Source organism: Stegodyphus dumicola, chromosome 10 (assembly GCF_044657685.1).
Source record: "Stegodyphus dumicola isolate Sdum_Otavi_A_Nest chromosome 10, ASM4465768v1".
Taxonomy (NCBI): domain Eukaryota; kingdom Metazoa; phylum Arthropoda; class Arachnida; order Araneae; family Eresidae; genus Stegodyphus; species Stegodyphus dumicola.
The window spans coordinates 41,307,067-41,325,874 of NC_140777.1; the positions used below are offsets into that span (position 1 = coordinate 41,307,067).

At 31.8% G+C, this 18,808-nt stretch overlaps 1 protein-coding gene across 7 annotated transcripts in view; it reads left to right on the forward strand.

Moving 5' to 3' along the window:
- The window catches only part of LOC118191107 (uncharacterized), a 182,533-nt gene that overhangs the window by 111,768 nt on the left and 51,957 nt on the right, over positions 1 to 18,808 (forward strand). For 6 of the 7 annotated variants that reach the window (XM_085824887.1, XM_085824886.1, XM_085824885.1 and 3 more), the window contains exons 20-23: positions 6,954 to 7,010; positions 16,100 to 16,162; positions 16,246 to 16,281; positions 16,627 to 16,699. In XM_085824887.1, the coding sequence (XP_085681013.1) occupies positions 6,954 to 7,010; positions 16,100 to 16,162; positions 16,246 to 16,281; positions 16,627 to 16,699 (229 nt within the window). The remainder of the gene's footprint in view (positions 1 to 6,953; positions 7,011 to 16,099; positions 16,163 to 16,245; positions 16,282 to 16,626; positions 16,700 to 18,808) is intronic. The other variant, XM_085824891.1, reaches the window with a different exon arrangement.

The window sequence follows — 18,808 nt, forward strand, 5'->3', positions numbered from 1 at the left end:
AAACTCTTTTCAACATAATCGAAAGTTTAAGCTTAGTTTTTATAAAATTGCAGTAATAATAACAGTCTGCAAAAAATAATAATAAGCTGGATCAAATTAGAAGATCAGGGAGCAGTGCAGTCTGCTACATTAATTGAAATGCCTTAGAATCAGTAAAGATAATTTTAGCCTTCCTTAATGGCATCCATTATACATTATTGGCTGTGTATCACAAGATTGGCGACGAAAACCAAGTTGTTTCGCTAAATTTTGTCTTGCTCCTATTGCATACTGAATTACGCCTGAATAGTATTAGTTATTTACTATAACTACGTTTACTTCTTGTACATGCTTCAAACTAATCTGAATAAATAAACTCCCACATATACTTAAAGCTTTATCTAGGGCCGGCGCTCAATGCTACCTGGGAGCAGTCTCTATGAGTCCTAAATTCTGCTACAAAGTGCTTTCCTAAGTTCTAAATTTTCACCGTGCCTAAACTTTAAATCCCAGTGCTTTCCCTAAATCATAAAAACTTCTCATCCCTTAATTTTGCCGCTCGGTGCTTCTCCAAATTCCAAAAATTTCGTCTTCCCTAAATTCTGCCGTCTGGTGCCGACATATTCTGCCGCCGCTTCTGGGTTTATGGTGAATTACATATCAGTTATTAATTAAAATAGTAGTAAATGTAATCTTTTAGCCTATGATTTTTATTAACAGAATCTATTTTTAGCATATGAAAAGAAATTTTTATTGAATTTTTTCTCGTTAACATTTCTTAGAGTATTTAAAATTCTATAATCATTGCCAAGCGTAATGTTAGCATAAAAGGTTGCCATATTCTTGTTATTCAATTACTAATATAAAAATAGTTTAGACATCACAGCATGAGTTATTACTGAAGCTATGGCAGCTTCAGTATTGATAAACATGCGGTGATGAAAGCAAAATATGATAAATAATGACTCGCCAGGTCGGCGTCAGGAATATAAAATAGATGGTTTGAGATGTATGCTAAGAAGATACTCAGCTATGCAGCCAAATTATTAATCTCACAAATTTATGCTTACATGATTGTTTTTCCATAACGAGGTATTTATTTAGTGCCTAAGTGAAATTAAGAATCGGAATTTTTAAGTGAAAATCTCCACGTTTTATTATGGAAGGAAAAATTAAAAGCGCATGCATAAAGCATTAATAAAAAATTTAAAAAAAAAATGTTTGTGGCTTTGAGTTTTGGATTTTAGATCATTCTGGATAATGGACGTCTGGATTTCGGACTTTGTATTTTCTTTACCATGGCTGGTGAAAGATATAATAATTCAGTAGAAAGCTTGAAATCAGGATGTCCAATATCTGGAATGATCTAAAATCTGGACGTTCTGGACAGAAAAAATATACTTTAAATATATATATATATGCCTTTAAAAATATACTTTTAAATATAAAATATACCTTAAAAAAATGTCAAATGTGCATTTGACATTTTTTTTCATGATAAAACATGGGGAGTCCTGAGTCTTAAATTTCACTTTGGCACTAAATAAAATACATCCATATTGAAGAAAGATTTAGTTATTAGCATAAATCTATATGATTGATAATTTTATTTTCCAGATGCTTTTTTGCTTCTCATAACATCTCAAACCAAAACACTGTTGCTTATACACTTATTGAATTACTTATATCCTTGATTCGCTGTGTGCAGTATGATTCATAATGGGAATTATTTATGATTCATGTTTATTTTTCACTTTCATCAGCACATGGCAGCTTGAAAGGTGACTTCATGAAAGGATATCCGCACATATTTTTTTTAATATGTTAGCAATTGAATACCAAAGAGTATACCTCAAAGCGATTTTATGTTCACATTAGGCTGGCTGGTGATTAGACTTCAACTAACTGCATTGCAAAATGTTGATGAAGAGAAATTTAGAAGGAATTTCTTTCGATATGCAAAAAATAGGTTTTGTAAATGATATGTATTTGGTGCTGTTTGAATTAACAGTAACTGATTTGTTGTTTACATAAGCCTTTAAGTATTTGTGGAAGGTAAGGCTTAAGTATATGCAGGAAATAGATGTAAATATAACAAATAACTAATGTAATTCTGGCCTAACTTCCTCAATGCATGATAAAAGCAAGAGAAAATTTAGCAAACAACACATCTCATGCTGCCAGTCTCGTGATTCATCGGCAAATAGTGATTGCAAGCTGAACTTTATGAGAACGGCTATGAATTTGAAGACTTTTGAGTTTAACACACAAAAGGCAAATTTTCCAGTTAATGGAAGTTGTTGAGAAGTGGAAATAAATAATGATGTTGTAACAAGTTTTTCATTGCAATAATAATGCCCAATCATCAATCAACTAATGGATGGTGAAATTGTAATATGGTTCAAAATACAGAAAATATTATTAGCAATAATGAAAAAAGTGAGAGAGAAGTTATTGAGAATAAAAAAAAAAAAAAAAAGATTAGCCATTTGATGGGAATTCTCGACGCAGAAGTTACATGGAATTTTTTAACTGAGCGAAAAGCTTATGTCTATTTATATAATTAAAGGCAAAGTATTTGCACAAAAAATGAAGCAGCTTATACAACTTGCATTGAAAGGAAGGTTTAGTAAAGAAAACAAATAAATATTCAGCTTTTTGTGTGTGTGTGTGAATTTTGATTCCTTTAATGTCATAAATGTTTCATTCTTTCATAAATCACTATTTTACATTTTTAATTTTATAATTTCTACATGTCTTTGATGATCTGATCCTGCATGATATATCTTACCGTAAATATGAAAATTGCTGTCTATTGATGTTAATGAAAGTGGGCATGTGTTTTTGGACTGTAGACTGTTTGACATGTTCAAAGAACTTCTCATTATCTAAGTGACGTCTAAAGTTTACTGAATGTGCTCGCTTTTGCATATACAAAGGCTTTAGGTGCAGAGTTGATCTCTTGTGGCTGAAAGGAAAAGGCTATAAGTTTCAAGTCTGACAGCTTCCAGAAAGAGAGGGAATATTAGAAACAAGAACCTCTGGCTAAATGAATGATGCTCTTCCATTCATTTAGCTAGAGGTGACATCAGTGAACAAGATAGGAAATAATGTTTAGATAAGATAAGAAAGCCTGGACAAGAATAAGCAAGTGGCGCCATCTGTTGGCGAAACCAGAACTAAAACATAATTTCTCTAAAAGCCGAAGGCAAATTTGGATTGGAATTAGGATCGTTGAAATTGCGTATCTTTTGAAAAAGGTGGTGTATCATATATTCTAATGACATATAGTTTCTTGTAATCTCCCAAACTGCAGTGTAATATTGACCTTTTTTTAAGGGACATACCATATATGCCCTTAATGATTTGAGGGTAATAAATATACTTAGTAATTTATATTAGTAATTGTTCATTTATCTCTTAATGCAGCATGTACATATAACAGCATATTTATAGTTTTATCTTTTAATAACTTTTCTTTTAAAATCTCTTTAACAGATTAGGTTCATATATATACAACACCAATTTATATATTATGAATATATATATTATGTATGTAATGATTTCAAAACACAGTCACAATGGCTGAGTGGTAGGGTAAGAGGAAGAAGTTGATACTAAACTAAGTTCAGCAAATTGTCATCTTTATTTCCAGGCACACTAGAATAATTCCTTGTAGGCAACGTACTGTTTGATCATTCAATTATTATAAATTCTTATACTCTTTGTTTTATTAGAAAAGAATCACATAGGCATTTTAAAGAAGGGAAGCGGGAAGATATTAGCAATGTAGAAGCTAGCAGAATAATGACGTAATTAGCTCACCCGAGGAATTTATATCAAAGTAGGTGCAATTCTAGAAACAAACTATGATTGAGACACAATAACACGCCGAATAAATACTAATTCAGAAGTCAAACAACAAAAATCAGCGTTAATTTACCAAATTTTTTTCACAGGACTAGTTTCGATGGTTTTACCGAACCATCATCTTCAGCTGCAAAACCGCAAGTGAACAAGATAGGAAATAATGTTTAGATAAGATAAGAAAGCCTGGACAAGAATAAGCAAGTGGCGCCATCTGTTGGCGAAACCAGAACTAAAACATAATTTCTCTAAAAGCCGAAGGCAAATTTGGATTGGAATTAGGATCGTTAACTAGAACAGAAAGATTTTTATGAATGTGAAATGCCTCTAGAAAATCCAGTTCTCCAATGGAAGATGTTTTTTGAATAATTTTGGCAGCAGAAAAATTGAAAGTGTGATTTTCGGACCAACAATGTTGAGCAACAGAAGACTTCTGTGTTTCCTTTTTTCTAACATATGCCTCATGTTCTTTGACGCGAAATTTTAAGGCTCTCTTAGTTTGGCCAATGTAAATTAAACCGCACTGGCAAGGAATCCTATAAATACCCCAGGAATTCATATCCGGAATGGGGTCCTTGAGTATAGAAGTCGGAATTTTATTGATGGGAGAGTAAACAACCCGAAAGTTAAATTTCTGCAAAATATGTGCAACTTTATAGCTAATTGATGGAAAGAAGGGAATGACAACAGAATTTTTATAATCTCCTAAAATAAGAGTGTGGCTTTTAGTGTGTTGAGATGAGAATTTTTTAACTGCTTGATTAATAATGTTGGATGAAAAGCCCCTGTCAATAGCTATTGTTTTTAAATAATTTAGTTCTTCATCAAGGGCTAGTTTGGAGGAGCAAACTTGAAGAGCACGGAAAACATAGGAATAAAATGAAGCTAACTTTTGTTTAGTCGGATGATATGATTTAAAGTGTGGTGGAAGGCAAACCGATGAAGGTTTACGGTAAACGGTAGTACTGAAGTTGGATGTGTTACGTGTGACCAGAATGTCGAGAAACGGAAGAGAATTGCAAGTCTCAAGTTCAAAAGTGAACTGAATAGAAGGATCAATAGAATTCATTGTTGAAAGAACTCTATTTAAATCATCTTTATTACCTTCAAACAGGGTAAAAGTATCGTCTACGTAGCGGAACCATGCCGGGAAGTTTAAAGTTTCAAACAATTTTGATTCATAATAATGCATGTAGATATCAGCCAGGATGGGACTGAGGGGGCTTCCCATGGCTAATCCCTAACCAAAATAAATATTACAAGCAAACTGAGGGATTAGCCATGGGAAGCCCCCTCAGTCCCATCCTGGCTGATATCTACATGCATTATTATGAATCAAAATTGTTTGAAACTTTAAACTTCCCGGCATGGTTCTGCTACGTAGACGATACTTTTACCCTGTTTGAAGGTAATAAAGATGATTTAAATAGAGTTCTTTCAACAATGAATTCTATTGATCCTGCTATTCAGTTCACTTTTGAACTTGAGACTTGCAATTCCCTTCCGTTTCTCGACATTCTGGTCACACGTAACACATCCAACTTCAGTACTACCGTTTACCGTAAACCTTCATCGGTTTGCCTTCCACCACACTTTAAATCATATCATCCGACTAAACAAAAGTTAGCTTCATTTTATTCCTATGTTTTCCGTGCTCTTCAAGTTTGCTCCTCCAAACTAGCCCTTGATGAAGAACTAAATTATTTAAAAACAATAGCTATTGACAGGGGCTTTTCATCCAACATTATTAATCAAGCAGTTAAAAAATTCTCATCTCAACACACTAAAAGCCACACTCTTATTTTAGGAGATTATAAAAATTCTGTTGTCATTCCCTTCTTTCCATCAATTAGCTATAAAGTTGCACATATTTTGCAGAAATTTAACTTTCGGGTTGTTTACTCTCCCATCAATAAAATTCCGACTTCTATACTCAAGGACCCCATTCCGGATATGAATTCCTGGGGTATTTATAGGATTCCTTGCCAGTGCGGTTTAATTTACATTGGCCAAACTAAGAGAGCCTTAAAATTTCGCGTCAAAGAACATGAGGCATATGTTAGAAAAAAGGAAACACAGAAGTCTTCTGTTGCTCAACATTGTTGGTCCGAAAATCACACTTTCAATTTTTCTGCTGCCAAAATTATTCAAAAAACATCTTCCATTGGAGAACTGGATTTTCTAGAGGCATTTCACATTCATAAAAATCTTTCTGTTCTAGTTAACGATCCTAATTCCAATCCAAATTTGCCTTCGGCTTTTAGAGAAATTATGTTTTAGTTCTGGTTTCGCCAACAGATGGCGCCACTTGCTTATTCTTGTCCAGGCTTTCTTATCTTATCTAAATATTATTTCCTATCTTGTTCATTTGCGGTTTTGCAGCTGAAGATGATGGTTCGGTAAAACCATCGAAACTAGTCCTGTGAAAAAAATTTGGTAAATTAACGCTGATTTTTGTTGTTTGACTTCTGAATTAGTAAACTATGATTGGTTAATATTAGTTTTTGTTGCCCTTTTCCAGTAATATTACATACCATAGAAAGATCTCAAATTGTGGAGAACAGATGAGTTTAGGGGGGAGATCATCAAATCTAGAATGTTAATTTTGAGGTTGCCAATTATTTTTTTAAAACAGCTATCATATTTTGTTATATCTTGCATATATATATATATATAATTTCAATGTAATTTATATATGAACTTTGTCATTATTGTGAAATGTCGTTACAAATCCAGGCTCATTTTTCATATGTGTGAGACAGTCTGTGAGATTATATTCAAGCCAATGCAATATTCGTAATGTGTTCATTAAAGCTGAATATTTCTTAATTATATTACTCATTTTAAAAAGGATGAATTAGTTTCTTGGTATAAATTCTGTATATTTTTATTATTTTTTAACAAAAAATGTCTTCAACATGTTACTTTATAAATATTTCAGTCTTTGTTTTTTGCAAATAAAATGATTAATCTTTCAAGGTCTTTATTCAGTGACTCCCTGTTTTATAACATTTTTCTTTCTTCCTTAAAACATCTGGATATATATTTAAAAAATATTTTTTATGTATTTGTTTTATTTAAATGATGTATATTTCCTTTCTGAATAGAAATCAGAAGCACGGCCTCGGAAAGCTTTGATGAGTGATACTGAAGTCAGACGCTTGGTATGCAGTTTAAAGGGTTTTTAAAAATTTTTATTGTATAATTAAAGGCAATTCCAATTGTTTATTTATTTATTCATTTCTGTCACATTTAAATTGACTTTATTGTTGTGTGTGTAATAAGTGCCATTTTTTGGTAATGGATAAATATATTAAGTATATTTATAACTTTATCCATCTAATTCTGTATAATTCAATAATTAATATTCATTAATTCATATATTTATGTTAATAATATAATTATTAATATATTATATTATTAACATAAATATATGAATTAATGAATATTAATTGTTGAATATAATTATTAATATTTAATGATGCCTATGTTTTCAATACTATTGCTTGCATAAAAAAATAAGGCAATAATCGCTAATGATACTTAAGATAATTTGTCTCTGTATATATATGCATTTATTGCCCTGCAGAAAAACAAATTGCCCAAGTGTTATAAATTTTGGCATTACTGGTTGTCTGGGCTATGAGAGTGTGTACCTCAAAGTGATTGTTTCAAAATTCATTTTAATATTTTTGTATAGTGTTCAAACGATTTTTTTATAAATTTTTCACACATACAGTGGCTCAAAGTAAAACTCAGACACCAGTTTTTGACACCTTTCTAAAATAGTTCTTGTGTACTCTTATGCTAAGTATATAAAAATTCAAAAAACAATAAAGGAAAATCTTTTTGCATTAAGTTTGAAAAAATAAAAGTTTAATAAACAATGAATAGTAATCTCAAAATCAAATTCAGGCATAATTATTTTTGTTATTAATTTGAATTATTTAAATGAAATTTGGTATTTGGTTAGTATCCTTTGTTTGCTGTAACATCTTTTAAACTGTTTGGTAGTGAACAGACTAATTTTTCATAATAATTAAAAGTAATTTTTAACCATTCTTTTTTTAATGCATTTTGAATTGGATATGGCATTATTTTTAAAAATTTTCTTTTACACATATTTGTAAATTTGCAAATGCATTTATGTCTAGAGGTTGAAGGGGCACAATCTATAAAATGTGAGCAAAACACAGTCTAACATTTTAGTCATATTAATCTAACATTGCTTCAGATCCTTGTCTTTATCAAAATGGAAACAATCATCTGTGTTCAGTTTTTAAGTATTATCTTTGAAATTTCCTTTCAGAATTTGTAAATATTTATTTTGATTATTCCTTTAATCAATGATATGAATTTTCCATGGTCCAATGGCTGATACTGATCAACATATCATTATTAATCCACCACCAAGTTTAAGAGTAGGTTGTAAATTTTTTGTTTATACCTTTTGTTTGGCTTTCTTTATACCCTTTTGTTTTCTTTCTCTTTGGCATATGTTTGCCGATCTGAACAAAAGATATTAAATATGAATTGATCTGTAAATAAAATAGTCCTTCAAAATGAAAGTCTTTATTTTTATGAAGTTTTGCAAATTTTAATTTTAAATGAGTGATCTTGCTCATAAAAGTTTTTTTTCTCCTCCTCATGGTAATTCATCCATCAAAATTATTTTTCATTGAGTAATTCTCGTTGTTTCTGGATTAGCTCTTTTTCCAAAATACCCTTTTGCTTCCTCAGCCAGTCTGGAAGCACTTAATTGTGTCTTTTTCTTTATTTCTCTTACAATCCAATCAGAATCTGTAAAAACCTTTCGTTTGCTTGGCTTTGATGTATTTAAATGGTGCTTCTTGTCTTAAATCACTTGATATGTACCATTGATTGAGTTTTTGCTTTTTTTTTTTTTTTTTATAGTATCTGTTACTGACAACCCATCTTTAAAATGGTTTATTGAGAGGTAACAAATTTCTGTATTGCTTCCCTCTTCCTAATCAGCAAAATGAAAATTAGAGCAGAGAACAAATTGAAATATTATCTTACTTAACACTGATACTGATAAATTATTTAACACAGTAAAAGTCCAGAAATCTTCAAAGCTTGGGGCCATAGGGTGTGCGGATTTTAGGATTTTGTAGATTTCAGGACAGAAAAGATAAATCATAATATTCAGACTAAAAGTGCAAAATAAATAAGGCTTATTAGATACATTTAATTAAATTATTATATACATTATTGCAACAACTTATTATATGCATTAAATTATTATTACATATATAAATTGATTATATTATTCATTGTGTTATACATACACAGCATCTAGGTTTGCCGATTTCGCCTCATGCAAAGATTTCCAGTTTCGGATTCTGGTGTTAGAATATCTGTTACTGTAAAACTTCAACAGCTTTTCTTTATTTTTCCGTATATCATACACAATCGTATTGCAATTCCATACGATTCTGCTATAAACTGAGGAGTAGCTTCTGTCTCCATCTTTTCCAAAATGTGCACTTTTTGCATTACCGTCAATGCAACGTGTTTACATTTTTCAATGTTGCAAGCAGTAAAATCATAAGTGCGTTTCTTATCTGTAAATGCATTAAAAAGAGCTGAAATTTAAAATATTCTTAATGTATCCACAAAATATACGGATAAAAAAAAAAGGTAGCACTAAATAATCTCGTGAAATAACAAAGCTCAGAAAATACAACAATGTGAATCGTGAACCTGAAAGAAGAGTTGAGTAAATCGTCTGCTTTTTTACCTTGATGCAGATTAGAGGGGGGAAAAAACTTTTATCATGATGTCAAAAATTTGGTATTTCCGTTCTGACATCATTATTTGGTAAGTATTTTTTCTTCGATATTTCGTAATCGATGTTGCGGTTTCCGGAACCTATAAACTGAATGTTTATATTTTGAGATGCAACGCGGATTTTCGGTATTTGACTGTACTGATAAATGGGCACTCATTAAAAAAAATGTTAATTTGTGCATTTTAAATAAGAAAAATCACAAATCATATGTTGTCCAACTTTTACTTTAAGATTAGATTTCATTAAAAAAAAATTTTTTTTTAAATTAGTATTAGTGAACTATACCCTTGCATTGTGATAAATCAATATGTATTCGGATGTAGATTTGTTTAATAAACAAACTAAAATATTTCTTTATTATTATGGCTTAATGGTGCCAATATTTCACCGGTTAAAGTATTTCCTTTAAAATGTTTGATTTAACAAGAAATGAGAAAGAGGCAATACCTTTTTCTGAGAAAGATGTAATGTTGAAAGTAGTAAGTGATAGAAAAACATGTGTTCTGACAACTGGCTCAGTGTTTTTAGAATATTATTTGTAGTTATCTTAGTAAATTTAAAAGTTACTTAATCAAGACCTACTAAATTTCCCAAAAAGAAGTTCCATGCAAGTCATGGACAATTGCTCAGCACTACCAATGTAGATGCCATAATCGATTCAATCCAGGGAAATGAAGATGCAACTCAATAATAGGAAATTATTGATTTAGACCCTCCAATACCAAATATAAAAGAACTTAAAACACCTGATCTTAGAAATTTACGAAAAAAGCTCAGCAGATTAATTAACACCAAAAGAGTTGACCATTTTGTGATACATGAGGACTTTTGTAATATCTCAGAGAGGACATTAAAGACGCAATACTCCCGTTCATAGAGACTGCAATTCTCCATTCTTCGTAATATTGTTCAGAGCAACCACTTACTTCCATACTTTCCGAAATCTGCACTTCCTGCACTTTCCGAAATCTGCACTTTTCTTTCTCAATACATTGCCTCTCCACCAGAAAGCAACAACAAAACTGCTGCAAGTTTTGACAGCACATATGGAGTTACAATATTAGCAAAGCGGAACTACTCCAAAAGTATTACGCCTGCTGTGCACAAGAATAATAATCCTTACTCCAATTTCGATCTGGAATGTCATGCTCCTCACCAATCATGGAATGTGTCTCAATACCGTCGTTGCAACAATGCTCCTCACCAAAATCCATTGACATATGCAGATATAGCAAAACTTGCCATTTCCGATAAGAAAAGGCTGAATTCGCCAACACCATTAATTCTGTCAAATGAAAACCTTAATAATCAAAGTCTCCAAGAAGAACTAGAAAAGCATATGCCAATCGCAAACATTGGAATCCCGATAAAAAACATCACAAACCTTAAAAGGAGGTATTGCAGTGACATGCAACTCTGAAGAGGCAGTGAAGAAACTTAAAGAAGTATTAGGCAATAGTGACAACATTAAAGAAAAAATCAATACGTGAATTCCAACAAAATGCACAATCCATAATGTTCCACAGGGTACAAACAACTTCAGAAGAGCTTTTAAAGATCATTTCCGACAATACTCAAATCGATCCGCCAGGACTAAAAATCTCATTTCGTCTCAATGACAACAGAAATTATGCCACAAAGTGCATAGTAGAATGCTCTCCAATAGCATTTAGAACCCTCATGAATCAAGGTCAATTCTTTAATGGATGGAGAATCCACAAAATTACAGAATTCCTTGGGGTGCAAAGATGTTATGTTTGTCAAGATTTTGAACACTCTGCTAGAAATTGCAAATACAGATCATACTGTGCATTTTGTGGAGGAGCTCACCAAATGAAAGACTGTAATGTGGATAGTCTGTATTGCATAAACTAAAATAAATTATAAAATGAAGCCAATAACAGCAACCTAGATACAAATCATATGCCATATGTTCCCAATTGTCCCATTTACCACAGACAGCCGGGGGGGGGAGACCAAAGCAAGAACTGCATACGAAGAATAGTGACAAGCTCTTTCAAAGCAATGAAAGACCTTGTCACTATTCTTCGTATAAGCAAACCATAAAATTCAGTTCAACAGCAATGTTACAAAATAATTTTAAAATGAGAATATCTTTAGAATTTCTGATACATAGTTCTGTGCGCTGGAAATAAAAAGGTCACCCCTCCCTCCCCGTAGAGTGTTGCCGTTGCTCGCTTTTAAATCGTTGAGTTTGTTAATCAAAAATTCGTTTAAGTTGCAAAATATGAAATCGTTAATAAAACAAATTCAAAATTTCAAATTTGGGCTTTCAGATGCCCATATTCGCAGTAAGATTACGTCATTCAAAATTGTATAGCTCGTGGCTAAAATTAGTGGGGGTGCTGTTCCAAAAAATTTAACCTTTAAAAATTGTGTAAAAGGATTGGATTGGATTATTTAATTAATGGCAAAGCACACGAGGGCTATCTGCCGAAAGGATACACGAGGGTTATCTGCCTAGAGGGATGCCTTCGTGAAGGACTTTCTAAGGGAAACTGGCTCGTATACATATTTCAATGGGGAAAACCATGAAAATGGCCATGCAGCCAGCCCGTTTGCAGGATTCGAACCTTGGACGGAATTACCAGTGTTCAGCGTCTTTACCGCTTGGCCGCTGGTGGGCACAATTGTCTAAAAGGAAACAAACATGTATAAAAAGAAAATTTATTTTGAAACTTCAGGAAATCTTACAAGAAAAAAATTAAACATTGCCTAATTACTTTAACCAAAATTGTTACAGTTCAATCTTTGTCTATTCATTTAAAAATGAAATCCATTCTTCTTGTTTTAATTTGCGCGAAAAGATCAATAATTTTCTTCTTGATCTTTGGATGACAACTAAGGAAATTTTTCTTTATTGAAAGCAATGCAAGCACATTTAGTCTTTCCGAATTCCTAGTGCTTCTTAAAAAATTTTTCATTTTTTTCAATGTTGAAAAGAAGCGTTCTGCCTCTGATGTAGTCATGGGTTACTCTCAAGAGAATTTTTATCTGTTTCGTAATTTTACTAAGAACATATCTAGATTATTTTCGAAGATAAATTTCTGTAGCTCAATTAATTTGCAGTATTCATGGGTATCAGACCTACAATAGAATACTTTTAGTTCAGTTTCAAGCTTTTCTTTGTCAATCATTGGATATGCTTCAGTGGTCAGTACTATTTCTTCTGTAGAATATTCATTCCTAAAACTAGCAAAGCATTTCTTGTTTAATAATTTAGCAGCTGCTAAGTGTTTAGTGGAAGAATATCTATGCATTATATCAATACATAGTATAAAGTCACATACTTCCTTAGCTTCTGCCATCAGTGTCTTTGAAAAGATCTCACAGTATTTTGAGTTTCTTAATTCTAAAATAGCAGTTTTGAAATATGTTATATATTTGTTAACTTTAAACACACTAATTTCTCTGGATTGCATTTAGTTGTATATTATTTCAGTATGAGGTATCTGATAAAAAAGCTCTAGCCAAAACTTGAAATTATCATCATTTAGATATTTTAAAATTCCTGTTGCTTTTGCAGTAGTTTGATCTGCATTTGACGTTGACTGAATTTCAGTAAGGCAATTTTTTAAAGGTTGAAAATTTTCAACAACTCTGTTTATGGTTTGTATGGTGAAATTCCACCTTTTGGAGGAATACCTCATGCATGGAGTTTAAAGAAATCACGTTTCCAACAACATGCCAGAATTTCGGCACTGCAAGAGCGACAGTGCTCTTCTCTCTAGCTGGCTCGCATGCTGCTTTTCTGTGTGCTCATGCACAGAACAGGCAAACACCACGTCACTGGAACTGTGGAGCGTGCAGTTCCAAACAAAGAATTTTGTACCTTTTTCACAAAGTAGGGGATGGCTACCAACATTAAGCTTATGGATTATGTATTGTAAAAGTATAAAGAAAGAATTGAAGACTAAAGGGCACGCTATATTAAAAATTAAAAATAATAATAAGTGGAAATAAGGGGTGCTGCAGTTCCACAGTGCTTATTACGAGCCGCCACTGATCACAATGCGAGAAACATACATACGTTTATACAGATTCTTCATTATTTAATTTCTTCAAGTATAATACAAGATGATAGTATTTGGTGGCAATGATTTGATAAGCAATAAAGCCTTTTAAAATTTTCAAAGCAAAATCGCAAAACAATAAAATTATCTAATTCAGTTAATGTTGCAGATTGTGTTGTTCCTTAATCTTCGAATTGGATCCGGCTTATTATTTTTTGCAGACTGTTAGAGCAATTTTATAAAAAGTAAGCTTGAACTTTCGATTATGTCGAAAAGAGTTTCTGATTGTGGAGCTGCCAAAGGATCTACAAAGCGAAAGCATGTTTCGATGTCCATCAAACAAAAAGTGGAATTGCTGCAAAAAGTGGATAAAGACGTGAAGAAGGTGACAGAGAGGTTAGTGAAAACGAAAAAATTTTGATTGACAAGTTAGTCGGTATTCTCGGCACAGCAATTATGGGACTTGAACAGCGAAACTTTGTAACTGAACAAGAAATTAAGTCTGTTTACAGAATTAAAGAGAAAGAATTAGCACATAAAACAAAGCAACTTAAACAACTTACATTGAAAGAAATGTTTAATAAAGTAAACAAATAAATACTAAGCCCTTCTTTTTTTTTTTTTTTTTTTTTTTTTTTTTTTTTTTTTTTTGTAAATTTTGATACCCTTTAGATCATAATTGCTCTGTATTTCATAAATTACGGTTTCATATTTTTTATAATTTCTGCATGCCATCTTACGAGATTTAAATTGATGATCTATAATCCGGAAAAACCCCTAATCTGGAATCGCCGAAGTCACGACGAGTCCGGATTAAAGACTTTGTACTGTAGTATATTTGACGAAAATTTTCAGTACCATTAGGTTTTTTATTATATATTTATTATTACCTATTATGAAATAATTTCCTGTTTTCATTACTTTTGCAGTTTTAAAATCCTACTTTAATTCAAGGGAAATACTTTTTATAGTTCTTTCCAATTTTTCACTTTTAAAACCCTACTGTGGCTTAAATTCAAAGTAATACAATATTCTTGACCATTATATCATTACTAATATGTTTTCTTTTTGCTATAAAAAATTATGTGGCAAGATATTAGAATTCCATTTATGTGGCATTTAAGGGCATTGTTTTTATAAAACTGTGAAAAGTTTTTTTTTAAAATTCACAGTTTGAAAACTACTGTCATATAGAATTATATTGTTCATTTCTGAATTTAATGTAAATCTGTTATGCAGATAAATGTGACTACTATGATCTTTATGTCTTTTAAAAATATGAGGCTCTTATTATTATTATTTATGCCTTTCTTGCCAATTGTTAAGAAAAATAAGTTTGATGAATAGTTTTAGTTTTTCTTGCTTGTTGATTCTGCATTAATTTCTTGAAATGGTAAATATTTCAAAGTATTCATTTCATATAAAGTTTTTTTTTTTTTTTTTTTTTTTCCCCTCTTAATGTTGTGTCTTTTTCAGCATTTTGTTATGCAATTCAGCACTCTTGAGACTGAAAACTATATTATATTTTGTTAACATGACAGTTTAAATGCAAAATAATGTTATTATTTGCGAAATAGTTTTATCACATACGAGGGCAATCCCAAAAAAAAAGGTCTCCTATATTTTTAGATATATAAAGAACCGTTAATTTTCTATAATTGCTACACCAGTTTAAAGATTGAAGAATGCTTTATTTTTCAGCATAATCGCCATTTTGGTCGATGCATTTTTTCAGACACTGTGGCAGTTTTACAATGCCCATGTCATACCAGCTTGCCGCCATGCCCTTCAGGATGCGTTGAACCTCATCTTTCACCTCATCATCGGAGCAGAACCGCCGTCCAGACAAATGTTCCTTCAACTTAGGGAACAGGTAAAAATCACTGGGTGCCAAGTCCGGACTGTAGAGTGGGTGTGTGATGACGTTCCAACCAAAATTTTGCAGGAGATCGACGGTTTGATGGGCGAGGTGAGAACGGGCGTTGTCGTGGAGAATGCTTACACCCTTGCTCAACATCCCTCTTCTCCGGTTCTGAATTGCCCTTCCGAGTGAATTTCAACTGGTTTAACACCTTTTGTGTTCAAAAATCGAATAACTGCGCGCACTTTGCACTTGGCGATAACATTTATCGGAAGCTCCATTTCGAATGGCTGCCAAGCCAAGACTGAGCATCCGAGTGAAGTGCCTGCATGCTTATGTGGTAGTGGAGAAGGCACCACTCACAACAGTGTTGCCAACAATGGTATTAAAACTTTCTCCACGTCCCCTCAAAATAGGAGACCTTTTTTTTTGGGATTGCCCTCGTATTAAAAAAAAAAAAAAAAAAAAAAAAAAAAAAAAAAAAATCCAATTCAGATTGTACTGTAAAAGGATAATGTGGTGCAAAATTTGTATTTCTTTCAATAGGAAGCAGAAATAGCTAGAGCCCAACGAATTCTTGATCGCGAAAAAAGGATTAATGAATCACAAGTATGCATGATAAATAATTTTCAAATGTATATGTTTATTTTTACTTATATCGATGTTAATATTTTGTTTTTATCTACCTTTAGGTTAAAATGCTACCTGTTAAAACAAGTACCCCTCAGGTAATAGTAAATATAGTAGGAAATGTGTTGCATAATTATATCATTCATTTATTTATATTAATTAATGATTCTGTGCAATATTTCATTTTAATATATTACATTTAAGAAATTATATTTTTACTGTCGAGAATTATAAAATGTCTTTCATTGAATATTATTATTTAGTGTAAATTATTTCTTATAATAATAACATTTTTCATTGTTTTAAATGCATATATTTATTGTTAAATAAAATTGACTTCTAATGAATTAAAAGTAATACACATCTTGAGTCTTATTCTCTATATCATGCTAACTTCCTTCAATTACAAAAGCAGTTTTTTATTTTTCTTATTTGATTTTTAGAAGCCTAAGGGACTCCCTATGAAGACAGAGTCACTAATTACAAAGCAAGCAGATGTGGATCAAATAAATGCCTGTGTGTATAGAATATTTAATTCTGTGTTTTAATAATCAACAATTTAATATGCTAAGCACCAAGCCTATTCTGCTTATTGGTCTAAGATTGAATATATTGAATGAATTTAAAACACAACTGTCCATAAGTATCCATATAGCTTTAAGATATTAAATTAATCAGACTATTTACTTCATGTGATCTAATTCATATTATTAGATACAAAATCACTAAAGCAAAAATATTTAATTACCTTTGGTTTTAAAATGATGCATGTTTATTCTTTAATCAGCGGTCATTTTGACCGCTTGTTTCGAATAGACAAAAAGGCTCGCTTTTTGCTAATATTGTGTAAAGTTAATGCTGATAATGATACATTTTGCTATATATTTTTAAGCTTCTTATCATTTAATAAATAGTCTCATAAAAATTTTCAATATGAAATAAATATAATAAAAATTAAACATTTTAGTACTTACTTGGTTTTACAGTGCATGCAGATTACTAAATTTTTGATTTCTCTTGTACAGGTTCCAAAAACAAGTTTTTTACAGTATTGTAATCAAAGTTTTATGCATTTATTTGGCTGCATGCATTTATTTGGCTGCATGCATTTATTTGGCTCTGTTTACACTTATGGGAAGGGTGGATGCAAATACCATTTCTCTTTTTGTTAGATACAGAAAGTTTGTGAATTTTGGGTGAAATGTTCACCTCTCAATGCTCCTCAGCCATATTCAAAATAAAATTACGGCGGCTGATATTCTTATATTGAGTTGTTTCCTTGTAAATCATCCATGCATTTATTACAGCCACATCAAGAATATTAAATAAAAACTTTAACTGGCCAATAGCTGGATGAGGACTTCACTGAGTATTTTCTAGCCATCGGGTCCAAAACATCAACTCCATATTGGTCGAATTGTGAAAATTCACAATCTCCAGTGTATTTGTTTCATCAGATATGATTTCCAATGTTGAGTGCATGGTACTTAGGGGTAGGATGTTCTTATTATTTTTCCCTTGATAAGACATAAGCATTATATTGTCATGCTTAGCAGTCTTACTAGAACAGAGCTCATCCCTCTTATTTTTGAAAGAATAAGGTACTTCTCCTCTTTTTGAACAATTTATTGTGCCAGCTCAGCTTATCCCTGAATTCCTCATTTCTTTTACTAATTTCAGCGGTTCCATAAAGCGAAAAGCTGCATGTTCACGTATTGTTTCTCCAGATGGTCTTGTTTTGTCTTTTCCCAAATAGGGAAATCCATTCAATAAATATTTTGACTGCACATCAGTAGCAAGCTAAAATTTAATGCCGAATTTGTCTGGCTTTTTAGGCGTATACTGAATAAATTGGCATCGGGTCCTCATTGGAAATAATTGTTCATCCACTGTTATATTTTTAGATGGTTTATAACATTTCAAGCAGTTTTTTATAAAAGTATTCTAAATAAATGAAACAAGGGCAACTGGATCAGTTTGTAGTCTTTGAGATCATGATCTAAATTTTTAGTTTGCTTTTCTGTTTCATGAACAAATTTCCTATCAGAATTCATGTGTTTCAGTAGGAACATTCCAGTCCTCGTCAGATAAACTGGATGTAGTTTCAGTATGAAATTCTTCATTCAGTTTCCGAAGCAGAATTATCATCAAAAAGTCTTTCAAAAATTTTCAATATTTTCCACTAACGCTTCTATACAACATGATAAACAGATCAGAACAACAAAACTACCCAAATGAAGTAAAGTACATTTGTGTCTACTGAAAAATAAACTTTCTAACACAAAAGAAATGTGCAGACACATGGTATGCAAATATCCCAAACAGGTGTTTAATTCCCCCTCCTTTCCTTCCCACTTTTGTGAAATATGCAATTTTCCTTATCAAAAGTACAGTTTTTTATCTAACAGGAAATCGGAAGTAGCTAAAAAAAGTCATAAATCTATAATTTTCTCGATATGGTCAAAGTGGTTCCCAGACGAAAGCACATGCGACAAAAGCCCACAATAATTGCCCACGTGACAAATGCCCACAGCGATGAAAGCGCTCATTGATAAGAGCCCACACTGAAAAAAGTACACATTGATAAAAGCACACATAGATATAAGCCCACGCTGATAAAAGGAC